Source organism: Melanostigma gelatinosum, assembly GCF_949748355.1.
Source record: "Melanostigma gelatinosum genome assembly, chromosome: 23".
NCBI lineage: Eukaryota > Metazoa > Chordata > Actinopteri > Perciformes > Zoarcidae > Melanostigma > Melanostigma gelatinosum.
Genome location: NC_136656.1, coordinates 3,963,186 through 3,983,409, shown reverse-complemented (window position 1 = coordinate 3,983,409; position 20,224 = coordinate 3,963,186). Strand labels below are relative to the sequence as shown.

At 41.8% G+C, this 20,224-nt stretch overlaps 1 protein-coding gene across 1 annotated transcript; it reads left to right on the top strand.

Annotated features, from left to right (window-relative positions):
* The first annotated feature begins 2,029 nt into the window (after positions 1–2,029).
* Positions 2,030–5,880, top strand: LOC306796577 (uncharacterized protein). Its single transcript, XM_079295594.1, has 7 exons — positions 2,030–2,173; positions 3,361–3,716; positions 3,849–4,043; positions 4,168–4,263; positions 4,374–4,512; positions 4,649–4,804; positions 4,894–5,880. Exons 2-7 carry the CDS (start codon positions 3,363–3,365, stop codon positions 4,935–4,937), a joined length of 984 nt encoding a protein of 327 aa, XP_079151720.1. The 5' UTR covers positions 2,030–2,173; positions 3,361–3,362; the 3' UTR covers positions 4,938–5,880.
* Positions 5,881–20,224: the final 14,344 nt, after the last annotated feature.

Below are 20,224 nucleotides of genomic sequence, written 5' to 3'. Positions count from 1 at the left end.
TTATGTGAATCACTTTGAATTACCTTGTTGTTGAAATGTGCTATCCAAATAAACTTGCCTTGCCTTTAAAAACAACTCAATGCCAAAGTTGTTCTAATCTTGGTAGACTCATTTCTCAGAATGGAGCGCCAAACCTGTTTGACTTCTCCACACACGAAAATGCCAAGTATCATCATGCACTCGTATTAATACCAACACGGGAAATATTAACTCACACACCCACCAAAGAAATGAAGACATGGGGAACATTGTGGTTGCAGTATGGAGCCTCTCTCTCTCTTGCATAATATATAAAGGACTGGGCCTAATTCCATCCGTCACACACTGCAGCAGTGTTGCTTGAAGAAAGGCGTAGACAATATTTGGTATACGATATTTGTGCAGGCTGTAGCCTTGTGTACGCACGTAAGCGCACTGTAAACAAAGTCAGCAAAGTGATCCGATGCACGGAGTCCCCCTCAGAAGCTTAAGAGGGAAGTAAGATAATTCCCATCATCCCTTCCATTAGTTGAAAATTTAAGTGACAGCAGAGAGTGTGACACCGTGTCCTGACAGTAAACGCTACGTGTTTTCATTTAATCGAACTACTTCCCTATCAGCACGATGAAATGATAAAACTGGTTTAATATATTTACTGGAAATGACGAACAAATTAGCCAACAGTTTGTTTGTTTTTGTGGTGAAATGAGGAGGTATCGTGTAAACATCAATCCTCATTTCAACTTCACCAATCAACTGTTCCCCGTCACTTTGTTCCACGAAACCACAGAAGAGTGACGGTTATCACCAGGCACACCTGCTGGTCCACATACCTTTACCCCCCCCCCCCCCCCTATGTCACTGTATGTCACAACTTTGAAGTCTGGTGGGACACAGGTTTACCCAGAGCCTTTAAAACTGGTTCTAAGATTAACATATAGATACCAAAAATGTCTACCTTTATTATTCTTACACTGTGCGGCAGAAGCTATGAATCCCTTCTGAAGACGTCATTGTGGGGTTTACAACACTACATGGTTGTAGATTCTGTGAAGTGACGCAGGGAAGTTTTGAGTGCATCAACGAACTTACGGGAAAATCACAAGACCAGTTGAGTTTCGTAGTAGAAATACTTTTCTACCATGCCAAGCAAACAGGTCGAGGACATTACCGAGAATTAACAATGAAGTATTGTATTCACCATTAATTAGTTTATAGGAGCTCTATTTTCAACAGCACTGTTTTAGGCCCTATACCTAAACATATTGGTTCATTAACTCTGCCGTTACGATACATACCCAACAGCTACTCGAGCTACTTATGGTTATCATTTCATTACATATCCCATTTGCAGGGAGAATAAACAATCTTTCTGCTCCCCAATTGCAAACGTCTACTCCCATTAGTTATCTTACAGCGGTTCAGAGTTCCCTGTGCGCGCCCGATCAAAAGACAGGGAGGACAAATGCACACAAGAAACCAGAACACAAAGGCCACATTGACATTAACAAAAGATGTTGCGCTTTTCCGGACAAACCAGTTCTGGAGCATTGTGTCACCAAGTCTCATGACTGGTTTCACATGTGTCACTGTATTCATGCTCCCACACCCACACACACCCACCCACCCCCACACACACACACACACACCCACACACACACACACACACACCCACACACACACACACACACACACAATCTTGTGCTGTGTGAAACTGGTGGAGAAAGCTAATTAAAAGGTTGGTCATTTCTGTATATTAGTCAGCTTTGTAATATTACTTAAACTAGAAGGCACCTCTAACACTGAACAGTTCATGAACTTGCTGAGACACTCAGTGACTTCATTTCTAATCATTTGAATTGACTAGATTTGAATCAGAATTTACCCTTCGCTGAGTTTCGGCCCACAAGATTGGAAAGAATTCCAATCTGGCTTCCATAAAGCCCGCCTTCAAGCCCCGCCCTCTAGAAACATCATCCATGACTCTGCCCACACATTATCGTTTAAATAGTGACACAGGGATTTACAGGTGTCACATCTTTACCTGGGATCCAGCTATCAACATCGAGGAGCAAGCAGCCCATCTATCAGCCACACCGGAGACTGAAACTACACAAGATCTTCGTTTCACGAGACTCGTTTTGCTTCTTCACCCAATTTCACCCATCGTTGGAGCTGAAGACAATATCTACAGGTAGGCTTGAACAATGCAATACATTGACATTTATAACTTTTGACGTAATCTCATATGAGATACTTCATATCAGCAGAAAGATTGTTTATTATTTGCATTTAAACAATTATTTGCAAATTTAGGTTTCTTTTGCAAAGTCAAAATTGACATCATATATATAACGTTAATTATCTATTTTCGTTATTTGAATTACCAAGAGTAAATATAAAGGGCAATCCATGCTTATAATTACTAAGAATATTGTACGTAATTGATAAGTGTTGTGAGCATTTTAGTGATATCAAGCAAAGTATATTATGTTTAATCTCATATATTTATATCCTAAATTATAATTTGTTAACAAAATAGATTTTTTTTTTAACACAGAAAGCCAAATTAACGTGGACCTGTGTTAATGGAAATACATTCATGTTGATTATAGTAAATATTGATCAACATTTCTGTTATAGTAAATCTTTTTGATTTTGATTATTGAGGATGCTATCATTAAAAATGGTTCTTCTTTAATAACATCTATATGTTAGAGCGTATAGCTTAACATTCCATGTTTGTTAAATGTTCTCAAATGCAGTGCAGTAGGGGTGTAACGGTTCACAAAATTCACGGTTGGGTTCGGTACGATACAGTGGAGCCACGGTTCGGTACGTTTCGGTACATTAGAAAACTATAAATACCAGAGAAATGTACTTGATTTTAAAATATATTTATTCATTACAACTAACATCATGAAGTTATTCTTTGACTTTGACCAATGATGGAACTATACCTGAGTGACCCATCTTCTGGAGTGTCTTCTTAGCAACACATAAGCATAAAAAACAAAAACTGCTCCTTAATGTGATGTAGTATTGTTACTTACATCTTGCTTACATCTTGTATTGTTACGTACATCTTGCAGAAGAGATTTTTAATCTCAATGGGACTACCTGGTTAAATATTTTTTTTTTTTTCTTTTTTTCTTCAAACGTATTCGGTTCGTCATGCGTACCGAACCGTGAGCCTCGTACCGAACAGTTCAATACGAATACGCGTATCGTTACACCGCTACAGTGCAGTGATGTTTAGTTCAATATTTCTCCTTTTATTATTGACTCTGAGCCCACTTGATACAATCTCTTAACGACATAATTAGCCATAGAATAAGTATTATATTACTTAAGTGAATAATCTTACCCCACCCAATCCAGGCATGGACAACAGACTGGTCCTCACTCTCCTATTTGTGACGCTGTCCTGGATGTCTGCGGGTGCAACAAACGTGACAACGGCGGCAAACACGACGAGTGCAACAAACGTGACAACGGCGGCAAACGCGACGAGTGCAACAAACGTGACAACGGCGGCAAACGCGACGAGTGCAACAAACGTGACAACGGCGGCAAACGCGACGAGTGCAACAAACGTGACAACGGCGGCGGCAAACGCGACGAGTGCAACAAACGTGACAACGGCGGCGGCAAACGCGACGAGTGCAACAAACGTGACAACAGCAGCAGGAAACAACACAACGCTGATGACTAACACCACAGTGGAAACTCTTGGGGTGAGTGATGCCAAAAGAATAGAGCATAGTGGAATAGAATAGAACTGAATTTATGGTCATTGATGGTGTTCATCAAACATCATCAAAGTGCACATTTCGGACCTAATCAGAAGTTTCTCATGTCTCTTGCAGACACCTGTTTCTAGGGCAGAGTGTGGGAGCCAGAAGCTTTGTGGGGCTCAGCCCACAGACTGCGACCCCTCTACCGCCAACTCATGTTTCTTTGCTAGTTTCAAGCAGATGGGCAATTCAAGAAATTTTGAGATTGAGGTCTCAGGAGAGTCAGATGGCTACGTCGCTTGCACCCTGTCACGTGACAGCACACTGGTATGTCAAGTTCTGTCACTCACTCACAGCTGAAAGTAGCATGACGGCTAACCGAAAGCTAATCGTAGAGTTTGTTTGAAGTCATCTGTGTGAACAGGAAATTAACCATTTCTGGTTTCCACAGGGAGGAAATGACACAACCTATGTCTGTGCAAATAACAACGGTACAGTTCAATTCTTTGGCGCTCTCCTCAACAACAACCAGCTGACTATGACAACGGTGAGAGAGTGCACAGAGGTTCCATTCAGCAACATTATGTTTTTTATATGAATACACCCCAAACTCATTTGTCTCCTTGGTCGTCTTTCACATTTGTCTTTGCACTGCAGCTGAACGTGAACTCTGTGAAGGGCAATGTCAATGGAAGAAAAATCCAGTGTACATTTGCTGCCACTGCACCATCACCCTTAACCACTAGAGCAGGAGACAGTTTCGCAATCGGAATCGGTACTGGACCCTTCAACAGCAGTAAGTCAACATAGTGGAGACGCACATACACATCATATGCACTTTAAACAGCCAACTAAGACCCACTTTCACAGATCATATATTAATACGTTCTCACGTGGTAGAAAATGGTTTTGTATTTTTCTTGCTTTTTCAGCTGCTGGTACCCTGGGAAGTCCCACCCCTCAATTTCTGAGTGGTGTTGTAGTCCTGTCAAATCCTAACGCCACCGCCACCAATACCCTCAACGCCAACACCACGTCGCCCAACGCCACTAGCCACGGCATTACACTCCGGCAATCTCTGACGCAAGGTAAGTCAACGTTGTTTTCCTCAAACGTTGTCCTAGGAGTGTGTTGAAGAATGCAGAATAAAACATATTCTTTCTGTCCTCCCCTGTAGCTGTGCTGATGACTGTGGGTGTGCTCTCTCTGGCCACGCTTTGAGGAAACTGAAACCCCCAAGACAAGAAAACCATAACATTCCGATTACATGTGTGTGCTACTGGATACGAACATCTCAAAAAGAGGTTTACCATATGCAATGCACCCAACATTATGTTTGATTGTGTTTCAACTTACTGAAACTAGCAGTGATGGAGGGCAATCGCTCTTCTACAGCCTTTGAGACTCCTTTCACATCCATGAAGGTGCTGAAACAAAACAAGTGAATTATTTTAAAGGGGTTTTAATTGAATATTTAATCCATTTTGTTTGTTTTGTAAGCATAGGACTCCTGGATTTCTGTCCTACCAGTTACTCAATTGCAGGCAAATATGTTGACTTTCTTCCTTAGGTCAAAATCAATCGTGTGGTTAGAATGGGATACAAATATGATGCACAATTACAACAAAATCAAATCTGTTTAACCACTGCCTGGCTTTCACCAGTAGATGTCATGCTATATTAAAAAAAAATGGTTTGGGGTCTGGTTACCTTTTACACTCACAGTCACGAACCTTGATATTGTCCTGTTTATTATTAACTGGCATTATTAAGGACAATACTTATGTTTTGCTGTGTGTCACTACGCATTGACATTCATGGTTTGTGTCTCTGTTGACACACAAGACAAAGAAAAAAAGTATTTGCTCCTTTTTATTAAGAATACTAGAAAATGGCAGAAATGTGTGTTGACATTATGTTACCATTACAATGGTACTCTTTTGTGTGAATGTACATATTGATGACTCAACAAAACTTTCCCAATGAAGCCTTCATTGGCTGATATTTTAATTTGTGTCCGAGTGCAAGTAGCCTACACATGCAAATGAGCAGTTGCTTTTGAAGAATGCTATATATGATAGCAAATATTGGTGAAACACACTTTGTACATTGCATTATGTAACAACTGACTTTTGACTACATATTTTTGGGAATAAATATTTTATGTAAACTGATTATCTTAGTGGCTTTAATACACCTGAGACTGTATCCCCCCAACAAGCGGAGACGAAAATCTAAATCTGAACTTTTACTATCAAAAAACAAAACTGCTGATTTAAATTCCCATGAAATTTGTATTCAGCATCAGCACAGGTCATTGTAATAATCTTATGTAATGCATTAAGAATAATTAGTCAGATATATAAGTATCATGCAAGATGCAGTAGTAGAACGAAAGCATCAATGGTGGTAGTAACACAAATATATTTATTGTTACAGTGTAGGAGACATATTGAGAGATTAAATGAGTAAGTATGTCAAGATATGGGAGGGTGAATTCAATCCTACATTTCAAGTGAGTAGAAATGTTATTTAGTGGACAGAGTATCACACATAACTACCTTTTTACGATGATATTGTTATGCTCAAATATTCTAGGGATTTGTTTTTTAAATGTGGAAAAATCTTATATGTATAAATTATAAAGCGGTTAGCTGGTATCACTGATATAATAGCTAATGGTAGCCATAGCATAGCCTAGCAAACATTTAACTGGTACAATGAAAACAGCTACTTTGAAGCTAACTCAGCTACACAAGCAGCTAGCTAACAGGTAATGTTAAGCACAATGTTGGTCATTTGCAGGTGTAAAACCAGGATAAATTTGGTTGAAAAATAAAAATGTTTAAGTGAACACACCACAGCTAGCGTTAGCCACCTGTTGTAGCGTTAGCCACCTGCCTTACCTCTATTTAGATGTGCGCAACTTTACATGTTTACACAAATACGTTTTTTACAAACAAAACCAACACTTTACTGCTGCTTACGTGACATTTTCGGCACAGCTCAATGACTATCCAACTGAGAGGGACCATCCTCTCTGACGCAATTACAGACCGGTCGGAAATTGCTACGAACTCAGCAAAAACGAAGATGGTCGGCGGAAGTGACGTCACGATATGTCTTCTCGCTCATCGCCCATGGTGCATCGAAATGTTGTTATCATCAGGTTCATCTTTATGTTGCTTTTACGTTGTGAAATATTGTATTATTATATATTTATACTGTACATAGTACAGTTTCTCTGTTCTACTTTGTTGTCTTTAATGTCCTTGTTTTTATATTTTCTTGTTTATTTGTATATTCCATGTATGTACGTTGACAGCAATGTGTAAACCGGATGACAAATTCCATGTACAATTACATGGCCAATAAAGCTGATTCTGAAATGTATGCATGTACAGCAAGGCAGTAGGCCTACTTGTGAAAAGGTGTGTAAGTTAGCAACTCATCTATGTATTTTTATTAGTTATTTTGGGATGATGACTTTTAAACAGTGACAATTCAAAATTGTCATTCAAATTACACATGGATAAAAACATACTGTGACATAAAACAAACCAGTGTACCTATTTTAAACACTAAAAACAGATTATATATTTTTCCACAGATCTATACAAGAGTTGATAATTGTTGTATTAACTTAACAAAGTTTTTGAAGACTGACATTTTCAGCCAAATGTTAAACTAATATTGTCAAGCTGATAAATGCTATACTTTCATGGGAGATTTGTTACAGCCTTGGCACCATTACACGTTTGAAGCATATTTTTATGGCACCTTAAATCTGCTGAATTCCAAATTCAGAGCATAGAGCACTGCCTCTATGCAGCTAATCTTTTCATTTTGAGGGAATAATGTAACTTTTGGGAGGCATTTGTGCAACATGAATCATCAATGCAGATGCAAGAGTGATTTGCAGAAAGCTGATGTCTATCTGGGTGTGTTGTCCTTCATGCAAACATCGCTGACTGCAAATTTACATGTTCTCATGTACCAGAACAAATCATCCTGTACAGTACGTGATTGGTAACTCAGAGGAACACTCCAAAGACAGCTAGTAGCTCGCCTACATTCAGTCTTAATTGTTTTTTCATTAAGATTTTTATAACCTTCCTCGGATGGCCTCCAAAGCCATGAATGTGAGGAGTCAGCACATCTGGATCCTCATTGGTAAGTCACAATATGTTAAGCTATAAAGTTGATTTATTTATTATTATTAATATTACCATTATTATCTTAATTGTTTTTTAAATTAAATGTTATTTTTATTTGAATTGTTTTATATCTTTTCAATCAAATCAATCTAAATACTTTTAAATATAATGTCCAATGTCAGATGACTTAAAGCTGCAAACTATAGCAGAAAAATATTAAAAGGTGACAGATACACAGCCACCCCCAAATTCCCAGTACTTAAACTTGTAATTGCTACCCAACATTACCATTTAAATGGGGGTATTGTGTCACTCAAAAGTCCAATATTCACGTTTTCTTTGGAGCTATATTTGAGTCTCATAATCATACCCATATCATTTTATAATTGAGAGGAAATCGAGGACATCGCTAACTACATTGTGTAATCCCTTAACAGGCATTTCCCTCATGGTGACATCTGGAGCGCTGGCAGGTAAACTGTTTTTCTTCTTTTCCCATCAACACGTTCTGTGGTTTTCTTTTCTTAAAATGATTTGGTTTGCCAATAAGGTACCCTTCTCCAAAATGTGGCACTGAATCAACCAGCTGTCCAGTCTTCACAAGACAGAAACTCGGGTGCTGCTGGCGGGGCAGTTGATGGGTTTAAAGAGGGATCCTGTAGCCTCACCAAAGAAGAGTCTGATCCCTGGTGGAGGGTGGACTTGCAGGACTTCTACAACATTACTGCTGTAACGATAACTCAACGAGATTCAAGTGAGAGCTTGCTGATTGGTGGTGAAATCTGGATCGGAAACTCAACAGATGCCAATGACACCGAAAACATCAGGTGACACAGCTCGATAAGTACCTGTGATACGAGCAACCTTTTTGTTCTCCTCACCTCCTCTTTTCCTCTCCGCATAAAGGTGTGCAGTCATCGGGAACATCCCAGCTAGCCTCACGTTCCACTTTTCATTCAAGGCGATAGAGCATTTGTTGATGTCATGTTTGTTCCGAATGGTGGTCACATGACTACACTTGGTCACATGACTTCTCCAGACTAAAAAACCTGCAAAATAGAATTACAAAAAGGGATAGGCTACAGAAAATATATTGTATTAATAAAAGGTTTGTCTTCCTCTATAATCTTCCTCTACTCAAACTGACAAAGTTTTACTTTTCAAACTTAATTACAACACTGCAGGCCATCGCTCTCTCTCTCTCTCACATACACACACATCAAATTTGCTTCAAAATGAACACTTACAAATCAAAGTTTACTAGATTCTGGGGCAATACATTTGGTCAACACACATCTCTCACTCGTAGCTCTGGTGACTGGAAGTCCCTGTCATACTGGAGAGTATTTATTTGTGAACTTCACAATAGTTGTGCAGAACAAAATAAGCATTGATAAGAAAAGGAAAGTCCTCCTTTTTGTGTCCTTCGCCCTCCTCAAAGCCGCAAACCGTGACTTGAAACGTCCGCTCATTGTATATATTTGTGGATTATTTTGTCCAGTCTTTATTTTTTAAAGGAAACACTGAATAAATCATCTCATCCATCATTTACTCTCGTCATTTATTGTTGTTTAAAAAAAATTACCATTTCAAAAAATTGTTACAGGCTAATTGAAATCTAACTCTGCTCTAATAAAAGTAATTGTTTTATACATACAGTATATGTATGCAAAATTGTTAATTGTGATGCACCAGCTGGTATTTTGCTGGTGATTGAAATCAGGACAGTTTAAAGTATGGTCCTGGATGTGTTGACAGCATTGACGTTAACTTAAGGAAGGAAATTAAGAAGCTGGTAGTGCAAAATTGAGTTTTCATGTGATTTGATAGTCATGGTATTGTGAAGGACTTCTTTGGGAACAAAGAAATTCATTTTTTATTAATAATAGCAGAAGAAATATCTAAGTTGTAAAAGTAATAATAAAGATAGAACAGATTGATAAAACTAAATAAAGTATCACGGAATATTTGTACAAAAGTACAAAATATGAAGACTTGTAAACGCTGTAGCTGTTTGAGTTAGGGCGACATAAAGCGTAATGGTACTTTAAGATCACTTTCAAAAGCCGCACTTAAACATAACTCAGGATAATCAAATACTGCCAACTGAGAGCAGATAAAGGCTGAAGGAGCCTTTTCTCTTAACTTTATAGTTTGCATAGAGTTTGCATGTGAAGTCTTCCATCATTTAAATCCTGCAATATTTCATATTTGACCTCTTAAAAATTACAAAATTTGCGCAATGTTAATTATTTAATCGAAAATGTTTTCATAACACAAATGCAAATGTGATTTTGTACATTCAAGCACATGAACATGATAAATCATTTGTAAAATGTGACACTTTTAATGAGCGCAACAGCAAGAAAGCACATGACAAAATGAACAGTAATAATATTAAATATAATAGCACACAAAGTTATTTTGGCAGCAGTTTCAAATTTCCTTTTGTTAGACTACTGAAGTCATGAAGGATGCCCACCTTCACGTGTGACCAGCAGATCACCACAGAGCGTATACAGTGAATAGTGAAATACACAATACACCTTTGACTTCATCCTTGAAGTTTTTGTTTTTATTAGTTCGTCCATCAACTTCTGACGAGACGACTATCGCCGAGCACGCAGTCCCACAGCCGACCTCTGCACCACAACTGCACACAAGACAGGGTTGAGTGTGTGTGTGTGTGTGTGTGTGTGTGTGTGTGTGTGTGAGTGTGTGTGTGTGTGTGTGTGTGTGTGTGTGTGTGTGTGTGTGCGTGTGTGTGTGTTATTGATACCAGCATATGTGTTTGCATGGCTCCTGCTTGGTGAATACAGGGCAAGTGCACAAATGTGGGTCACCCAAGCACACCTAAACAACACGAACAAACGTGGAGTAAGGATACAAAACCTGGTTTTAATGACCTGAGAAGAGAGCAGGAGTTTTGTTTTGAAACAAAATTTTGAACTGAGCAATGTTGGTTTTTAAAAAGCTGACTTTTCAAAATGAAACGGATTAATTTTCTTTCTTCAGGTCAAACGCGCCATAGAGCGTTTGAAAGACAAAATTAAATTGAAATAAAGCAAAATATCTGATAAAAAAAAGTAAACAACACTAACTAACAGTTCTTTGCACTACAGGCGCAATTTGATCAGTGGTCAAAAGGTTCTGAAAAGTACCAATTCCAATTATTAGGTACTGCAAAATTTGAAAGATTTAGGAAAAATAATCCATGGTTTTCTCTGACAAATGTTTTTTTCACATTATGTAAGATTCTGTACTTGTTTTCACATCCACTGCAACACATTTCAGGGATAAGTTTTATATAACCTAGTCATATGAATGCAAAATAAATGGCAGTGTTGATGAATATGAATATGTCATGAATATGATGAATATGTCAATGTATAATGTTTGAACCGCTCTTAGTCTGGGCTCTCCCCTGAGACCTGTTTGCCTTGGGAGACCCTACCAGGGTCCCCGGACAACATATAGCTCCCAGGATCACTGAGCCACGCAAACTCCTCCACCACGTTAAGGTGGCGATTCACGGAGGAGTATCAGTGTGTGCCTATGTGTGTGTCTGTGTGTGTGTGTGTGTGCGGGGGGGAGGGGGGGGGGATAGGGTAGAAGTATGTGTGTGTGTGTGTGTGTGTAGATAGGGTAGAAGTGTGTGTGTGTGTGTGTGTGTGTGTGTGTGTGTGTGTCTTCTCCCTCTCTTTCTCCTCTTTCCTGTCCTTCTTCAGGATCTTTTCGACCACTTTCCTGGCCTTCTTCTCCTCCTTCTTAAACTGTGCCTTCCCCTTGTCAGTTTGCAAATCACATCACGTGATGCAGCTCAGCCAATCAAATATGGCTATTCTGACAAGTTTCCTGACTCGAGTGAGATGTACACACACCGGGGGAGAGACGAGGAAAGAGAAGGAAGAGCAGGAGAATAATGCTTGATTCAGAGAAGTTATTTCACATAACGTTCTCCAAAAAGAGAAAAGTGGTCAAAGAGACCAGAGTCTTGAACCAAGAATGAACAGACTCTTATAGGTTCATTCTTCACACGGACAGTTTATAACCAGTGTGTCTCCAGTACGTCGCATATGTTTAGAGACAGTGACGATTAATAAAAGCGGTAAATGAAGCGACACTACCAGACAAAGCACAACTCAAGTTGAGCAAATGTTGCCACTCACATAAATATACAAAATAAAACTAAGGCCGGGTAGGTTAGGGTAGAAGTGGGGATAGGTTAGAAGTGGGGATGAGTGAGGAGAAGAGAAAGGATGTTGCTTCTCTCTTTTCTACTTCCTCTCCTCTCTCTTCTCCATCAATTTCTTTTCTTTCTTTTGCCTTTTCACTTCCTCCTTTTCTCTTTCCTCATTGTCCTTCTTCTCCTTCTTCTGTCTTTTCAATTCCTCCTTTTCTCTCTTCTTGTTCTCTTCCATCTCTTTCTTCTCCCTCTTCTCCTCCTCCTTCCTCTCCTTCTTCAGCATATTTTCCGCCTCCTTCCTCTCCTCCTTCAGCGTATTTTCCGCCTCCTTCCTGGCCTTCTTCTCCTCCTTCTTAATCTGCGCCTTCTCCTTGTCAGTTTGTTGGGCGAGCACTTGAAGCCTGAGGTTATCTACCTGGAGGTCAGCGTTTTCTCTCTGGAAGCTCTCCTCCTTTGCAGCAAGTTCGCTTCTCATCCGATCTTCCAGAGCCGTGAGTTTTATTTTCCACTCCGCCTCGCTCCGGATGAGCTCGCTGTCTTTCTGAGTAGCGTAGCTCTCCAGGTCCAGGATGGTCTGCTTCAGCTTCTTCTGCTCCTTTTCAAACTGCTCCTTCTCCTTGTCAGTTTGTTTGGTGAGCTCTCGAAGGCTGATGTTATGTTCCTGGAGGTCAGCGTTTTGCTGTGTCAGGAGCTTGATGTCGTCCTCCTTTTGGTTGCGCCACTCCTCCTCCAGCTGTCTGCTCTGTCTCTGCAGATCCTGCTCTCTCTGGAAGCTCTCCTCATTTGCAGCAAATTCGCTTCTCATCCGATCTTCCAGAGCCGTGAGTTTTATTTTCCACTCCGCCTCGCTCCGGATGAGCTCGCTGTCTTTCTGAGTAGCGTAGCTCTCCAGGTCCAGGATGGTCTGCTTCAGCTTCTTCTGCTCCTTTTCAAACTGCTCCTTCTCCTTGTCAGTTTGTTTGGTGAGCTCTCGAAGGCTGATGTTATGTTCCTGGAGGTCAGCGTTTTGCTGTGTCAGGAGCTTGATGTCGTCCTCCTTTTGGTTGCGCCACTCCTCCTCCAGCTGTCTGCTCTGTCTCTGCAGATCCTGCTCTCTCTGGAAGCTCTCCTCATTTGCAGCAAATTCGCTTCTCATCCGATCTTCCAGAGCCGTGAGTTTTATTTTCCACTCCGCCTCGCTCCGGATGAGCTCGCTGTCTTTCTGAGTAGCGTAGCTCTCCAGGTCCAGGATGGTCTGCTTCAGCTTCTTCTGCTCCTTTTCAAACTGCTCCTTCTCCTTGTCAGTTTGTTTGGTGAGCTCTCGAAGGCTGATGTTATGTTCCTGGAGGTCAGCGTTTTGCTGTGTCAGGAGCTTGATGTCGTCCTCCTTTTGGTTGCACCACTCCTCCTCCAGCTGTCTGCTCTGTCTCTGCAGATCCTGCTCTCTCTGGAAGCTCTCCTCATTTGCAGCAAGTTCGCTTCTCATCCGATCTACCAGAGCATTGAGTTTTATTTTCCACTCCGCCTCGCTCTGGATGAGCTCAATGCATTTCTGAGTAGCGTAGCTCTCCAGGTCCAGGATGGTCTGCTTCAGCTCCTTCTGCTCCTTTTCAAACTGCTCCTTCTCCTTGTCAGTTTGTTTGGTGAGCTCTCGAAGGCTGATGTTATGTTCCTGGAGCGTTTTAGCGTAGCTCTCCAGGTCCAGGATGGTCTGCTTCAGTAAGTTCTGTTCCTCAGTTTCGAATTTTGCCGCCATGGCCATCATCTCGTTGTTCTCTTTCAAGGACTTTACAACCTGGTTGAACTCGGCATTCTCGTTCTGCTTTTCAAGCAGTCTTTGATTAAGAGAAAGGATAATTTCGTCCTTCTTCTTCTCTGTGACCACCTTTTCTTTTTTTCTAAGCTCTAGCTCTGACTTGAAAGCATCGATTATTTGCTTTTTCTCACGGTTCCAAATGTGCTCTTCTGAGGCCATCCGCTTCTTCACGGCACAAATTTCTGATTTCTTAACCCTGATTATTTCCAGTTTCTCATTGTCCCAAGTGAGCTCTTTGCTGGCCATCTGCTTCTTCATGTCAACAATTTCTGCTGCCTGCCTTTCACAGAGAACCCTGATTCTTTTCTGTTCCTCACGGTCCAAAATTAGCTCTTTGGCGGCCATTTTCTCCTTCAAGGCAACACTTGTTGATGCCTGCTCGTTGTCTGTCTTTTGAAAGTCCATTTTGGCTGTTCTCAAGTCCTGTATTTTTTCACAATGGTAATGCGCTATTGTTGCTTGAGTGCTACTTTGAGTATGTCTCTCTGATGGATGTCAAATGATAACTAAGTAGAATAAGGTTCTAGAATGACACTGACTGCATTGACATTCTAGAGCCTTCGATGATGTCATGTTTAGTGATGTCACGGAATTCTTTAACCGCCTTTGATGATCAAAGGCGGTTAAAGAATTCCGTGACATCACTAAACATGACATCATCGAAGTGTCATCCTAGAACCTTATTCTAGAACAGGGGTGTCAAACATACGGCCCGCGGGCCGCATCCGGCCCGCCACGTCATTTTATGTGGCCCGCGAATCCGCCAGCAAAAAAAAAAAAAAAAAAAAAAAAAAATTTTATTATTATTTTTTTTTTTACAAAAATTAAAAGTTAGATGTGAAAATAAAAATATCCCCATGGTCGAAATTATGAGATAGAAAGTCGAAGTGATGAGATAGCATGTTGTCTGTGTGCCGACATTAAAACGATCACAACAGGTGGACAGGAGATGCAACAACCCATAAAGAGGATTTACAACAAGTGATCGTGTCTTTCTCAACATGCGTACTTCTCTGCACTTGTAAACTCGTGGACTTGTGAAACGTCATCAGTCTCAGCCCAAGTACTGTTCCAATTCAAAGTTCACATCGAGCGGAGATGTTTGAGTATAAAAAAACTTTGAGTTGAGCCATTCGCGCCGCCGGTCTCACCGGGGGCTATTTGTGTTCATTCGCACTGGACGCGTCTGAGAGGGGGCGGGGCTTATCGCCCTGAAAGCCGTTCAACTGTCCGCCATTAACCATGGAAAAAATAACCTCTATTTCTGCTTAGTACATGTTGTGGAAGTCACAGATATCCCGGGAAACTAAACTAAATATGTTAGGAGTGGTTACATTTACAACCGGCCCTTTGAGGGCGACCGTGATGCTGATGTGGCCCCAGAGTGAAAATGAGTTTGACACCCCTGCGATAGAGGGACGCTACGTCACTGTGCTTCTCCCTGGGAGCCTGAGGACTCTAAGTCTCTGCGAAGTTGAGGTGTTCCCTGTAGACTACGGTAATTATACATTAAAGCAGATTAGTGCAGTGTGCATTTTTTATGCCCATTCCTCTGTTGCTGTTATTCATGTATGTAGCCATATTTCTCTTGCTCCGGCACAGAAACATGACAATCCCCCTTTCCCCCAAGTTCCGATTGATCAAATGTCTCTCTAATCAGGAAACAAATACAGCTGATAGTGAGCACCAGACCTATTTGAATCACTGAACAAATCAGAGATGTGGCCAGTAATGAAATGGTCTGGAACCAGGCTAACTGTCGAGCTCAGAGCTTCTTGAGTTATTATTACCCTCTCCTCTATTGGTGAATTTGGTGAAATAGGTTGTCTGAAATACCCCCTCGTAACATGAATGTCCATGCACTTGATTCATCGTTGCGATGGCGACATGACAGACCAACCACAAGGAATTGAATCAATCTAACCATCTGTCTGTTTTTTTTTTGCTTCCAGTGCATCCTTTGTCCAACGTGGCACTGATAGGAGACGCCACGCAGTCGTCCACGCTCACGTTCGCTGCTGCCGCCAGAGCCATCGATGGGAGACGGAACTCGTTCTACAGCAGCGGGTTCTGTAGCCACACTGCAGAGGACGAGGCCAATCCCTGGTGGAGGGTGGACCTGCAACGAACATATGTTGTCACATCTGTCAAAGTCACTAATAGAGGAGACTGCTGTGCCGAGAGACTGGATGGAGCCGAGATCCGAATCGGGAACTCGCTGGAGAACAACGGAAACAACAACCCCAGGTGCTAACAAGAACTTCAGAACGTACAGCATTCAATGTACATTTCTTTTGTTGTCTTACTGTTATTAAAGCAGCAATATTTCAGAGTTCGCATGATGCAACATAACCTTCCTGCAGTGGCAAACTTCCACGTGGAAGTGGAGGTGTATGCTGTCCCAGCAGGTACAACTACAACTGACTGGCTTTGATTTATTGAAACACAAGAGTCTGACATTGATGCATTTCTTTTCGTTCTTTTTTTTTTACTTTAGTGGAAGCTCTATTAAACGTGGCCTTAAAGAAACCAACATCACAGTCGTGGAGTTTGGATATATTTGGGGGGTCCTCTAACGCCGTCAGTGGGTGTAGAAGTGGAAACATGGGGTGGGGAGGATGCTGTAGCGAGACTGTCCTTTGGTTCAATCCCTGGTGGAGAGTAGACTTGTTGGCTGTGCACAAGGTTACTGCTGTCAGTATCCTCAACAGACGCAACTGTTGTACCGATTGGCTTCGTGGCGCAGAGATCCGGATTGGCAACTCACGATCGAGCTTTGGCAACCCGAGGTGAGGCATGATATCTACAGTTGACTATATTTGTGCAGTAAACTATTACAAAGTGTGTGTTTCTTCTGATTTAGCTGAGCAACACAATACAGCCGTTAATACCCCACTATATCTTCACATGACAAATAGTCGGTTGCTGCTCTGTTAAAGCTCAGAATTCTGAATTTAGCGCCTTTAATGCTCGGACAGTGGTCAGTAAAGCTAAAACGGCACTCCCTGGTCATCCATTATGTTTCTCTCGCCCCATCAGATGTGGTGCTATGTCATCAACAGCGGGCACGTTCATCTTCACCTTCCAGTGTGCAGGCATGGAAGGCCGCTACGTCACAGTGGTCATTCCAAGATTTGCTACTTTGTCCCTGTGTGAAGTAGAGGTGTTTGCTTTTCCGGCAGGTATGGTCCTTGAGCAGTAGATGCATGGAAATCAAACAAAACAACAGAGAAGTAGCTATGAAATACTGTTTAATGTCTGAACTACCCCACCAACTTATGCTTCTTTTTTTTTCAAACCGGCTAGTCCTGAAGCTTATGAAAAATGAATTGTGCCAACTGAAACCCAACAACATTTTTTCTCTCCAGCGCCAGACGTTATCACACCCTCTGCCCCTACCGCTCTTCCTCCTCCTCCTCCTCCTCCCACTGTGAGCGTGCTGCTGAATGGCAGGCATGTGACGGTGGTGGGAAAGAGGCTTTGCTGGTCCGATGCCCTGTTCTTCTGCAGACGTCACCACTGGGACCTGCTTCGCCTTCGCAGCCAGGAAGAGCAGAGCGAGGTGGAGCAGCTGCTGAGCAGCAGTCCTTTCCCCCTCACAGACCATGTCTGGCTGGGGTTGCGCAGGTAGTACACTGACATGGACACTTTTGTGATGTATAACTAGACAGAGGGCAGGTGCCCTGGGCTGTTGTCCAAATTCTTAAGGATTTGAATTTCGTATACACATGCAAAAGACACAGGTCTTCAAGTAAAATATTGCGTGTCCTTGTATTTGCTCATTTGCATTGCTGCTATTCCAAAACAGATGTGCATGGATGCTTTGCTAACAGCTCTCTCGGAAGACACCCAGTTACAAATAACAGCCGGAAACCAATGCATAGCTCGTTGCCCGAGCGTAAGTTTGTTAACAAATGTTGTTGGGCAGATACCTAATGCAGGACGCGTGGTTCTGGATGTCCGGCGGCGGCATGAAGTTCACCAAATGGCCGCGAGATATTGCCCCTCACCGTTTCTCCGAACCCTGTGGAGGGATGGCCAGAGGAGAGCGCTTCCAGTGGGAGGACCAGCCTTGTGACCAGCTCCTCAACTTCATCTGCCAATCAGGTATAGTGGAGGGGGAGGGGGGGGGGGGGGTGTTACACCTCGCATCCTGTCGCACTTGGCCACGATACCCTAACCATCTTCTTCTGTCCCTTAGGTGCCGAGGTGGGAGCACAGAGGGTGTACTACGACAGCACCGACAAAGCCACAAGTCCTTAGTCGGGGTTAACAACATTGTAACCTGCTTCTTTCTTTTTTTTATAGAATAGCAATTTTGCTTCTTGCACGCCTTGTTTGATATCAAAAAGTCTCAACCGCCTCGTCAAAGCAGTGATTCCTGCATTCATTTGCATGCTCACGTGTGCGTTGACTCACTGTAATCTCATGTAACCATTGCATTTCTGTAAACAACACTCATATTATACTCAATAATCATATTGCATTCCTACATATTACATCCCTCAACAATGTTTTCAGCAGCACATGTTTTTCCCCCCTCAGATGAAAGATGTAGAGTACATGTAGCTGTGAAGTCCCTTGCCTGACTACTTTATTATTCTACCACTTCATCTGCTTTTATAATGTGTGAAAGGCCTTGGAGATGTGAAGCGCAGAGCTGAGCTATCAATAGCAATGTTCACCACATCAAACGTAGTGCATATTCATTCTGTAATATGTCTGACTGCCTTTGAGGCAGGACAGAATTAAATCATAAAATACGCAGGCGGTCTCTTTGTTGGCGGTGTAATCAAAACGGAGGAGAAAAAAAAGAATAAATATGGAAATAAACATTTTTCAACCAGTTCTGGCGTCAGGATTGTTGAACCGTGGAGCTTTCTGATCTAATTGCTCAGGTTTACACTTACCAGTGGATGGCTCAAACCTCCCAGTTACACCTAACGGACAATGAAACTGGAAGTACACAATTAATACAGAGAAAGTATTGAAAGCTCAATCAGGACACAGGTCACGTGGTCACGTGGTCACGTGGCACAGTGCTGTGCTGTGTCAGGGAGTTTTGATGTAACCACAACAGCATTAAGGAGTGTCTTGTATAAACTGAGACTCCAGATGCAGGGTGGACAAACACGGGAAGGACCTGGTTCGTCTTGTTCTTCTTGCTAGTCGTCTTTGCAACGTCTGCTCAGTCATTACCAGCACGGCAACCGCAACAAACATTTGTTGCTATTGTGTGTATTGCCGTAGGCCTTCAAAATATATACAGATATATATTATGTTTTTTGGTGAACAGGAAACAATCGGGTATAAAAATATGTCTTATAATTCCGACACATAAATGTTGACACTCCTGTTGGACTTAAAAAAAAAAAAATGCTCTGTTTATGTAACTGACCCAGAAACAAACATGCTATTTAAAATAATACATGTTTGCATCGCTCAACTGTCGTAAAATCTATATCTATATTTAATAAGGAACTGAACGGTGGCTGGTTAGACTTCAGTGCATGCTTGCTCACTGTCAATCTCACTGCAACACTTGAATAGAACAGTGTGACAAGTCAAAATGTCTGCTGACATTATTGCAACATTATTGCAATATCCCACAATAAACACAGGGGGGTGCTGCTGACCTGTTGTAGTGGATGTTCAAACCCGACTCTCTTCTTGACTCATTAAAGCGGTCCAACCAGAGCAGAGGTTCACTTTAGGCAATGGTATAACAACCAGTGTGTCACAGGGAAAGGCCGCAAAAACAGCAGTAAAAGTTATAATAAAATAGTGAGTAATGGACTTTATGTGACTTTATGTTTAAGTCTGAATTACTGCGGGTCTGGGTGGCGATAACACATGGTTTGCATAGTAACAGGATTAAAACACAGTCTGTTATGTCTGAGGGGACATAAGTCATTTAATGATATAATGACAGCTGTTACAGCAGCTCCAATGAGTGATGACGTTGTTTTAAAGGGTCCAATAACTGTGTCAGGGTTTCTTACTCAATGATTCACACGGAATGAAACATATCCCCAGACACTCTTAATCCCATGAAGAATGTTCTGTGTTTCTAGATTTAAATCAGACTATTGGGGATTGACCTCAGATCTGAGCCTGGCAAACGTGTTTGGCGAATAGACACACGACGTTCAGTTTATTTGTCCCGCCGAGCACCATAGCAAGTGAAAACAGAGGTTCCACTTCTTATGTGGCTCTGTGGGGGGGGGGAGGTCCAAAGTCTGAGAAAGTGGCCCCCCCGGTGACGTCATCAGGTTAATCTCGCTTTTGGCTGAGAGACATCACCATTTCTAACAGAAAGCGAGCGTTTAAGACACGGGGGAAGTCGAACGAAAGGCAGTAGTAGAAAGGA

Coding starts and splice junctions, on each gene's coding strand:
- LOC306796577 (XM_079295594.1), top strand. CDS start 3,363: ATGGACAACAGACTGGTCCTCACTCTCCTATTTGTGACGCTGTCCTGG. Junction 4,044..4,167: donor TGTCACGTGACAGCACACTG/GTATGTCAAGTT, acceptor TGGTTTCCACAG/GGAGGAAATGACACAACCTA. Junction 4,264..4,373: donor ACCAGCTGACTATGACAACG/GTGAGAGAGTGC, acceptor TTTGCACTGCAG/CTGAACGTGAACTCTGTGAA.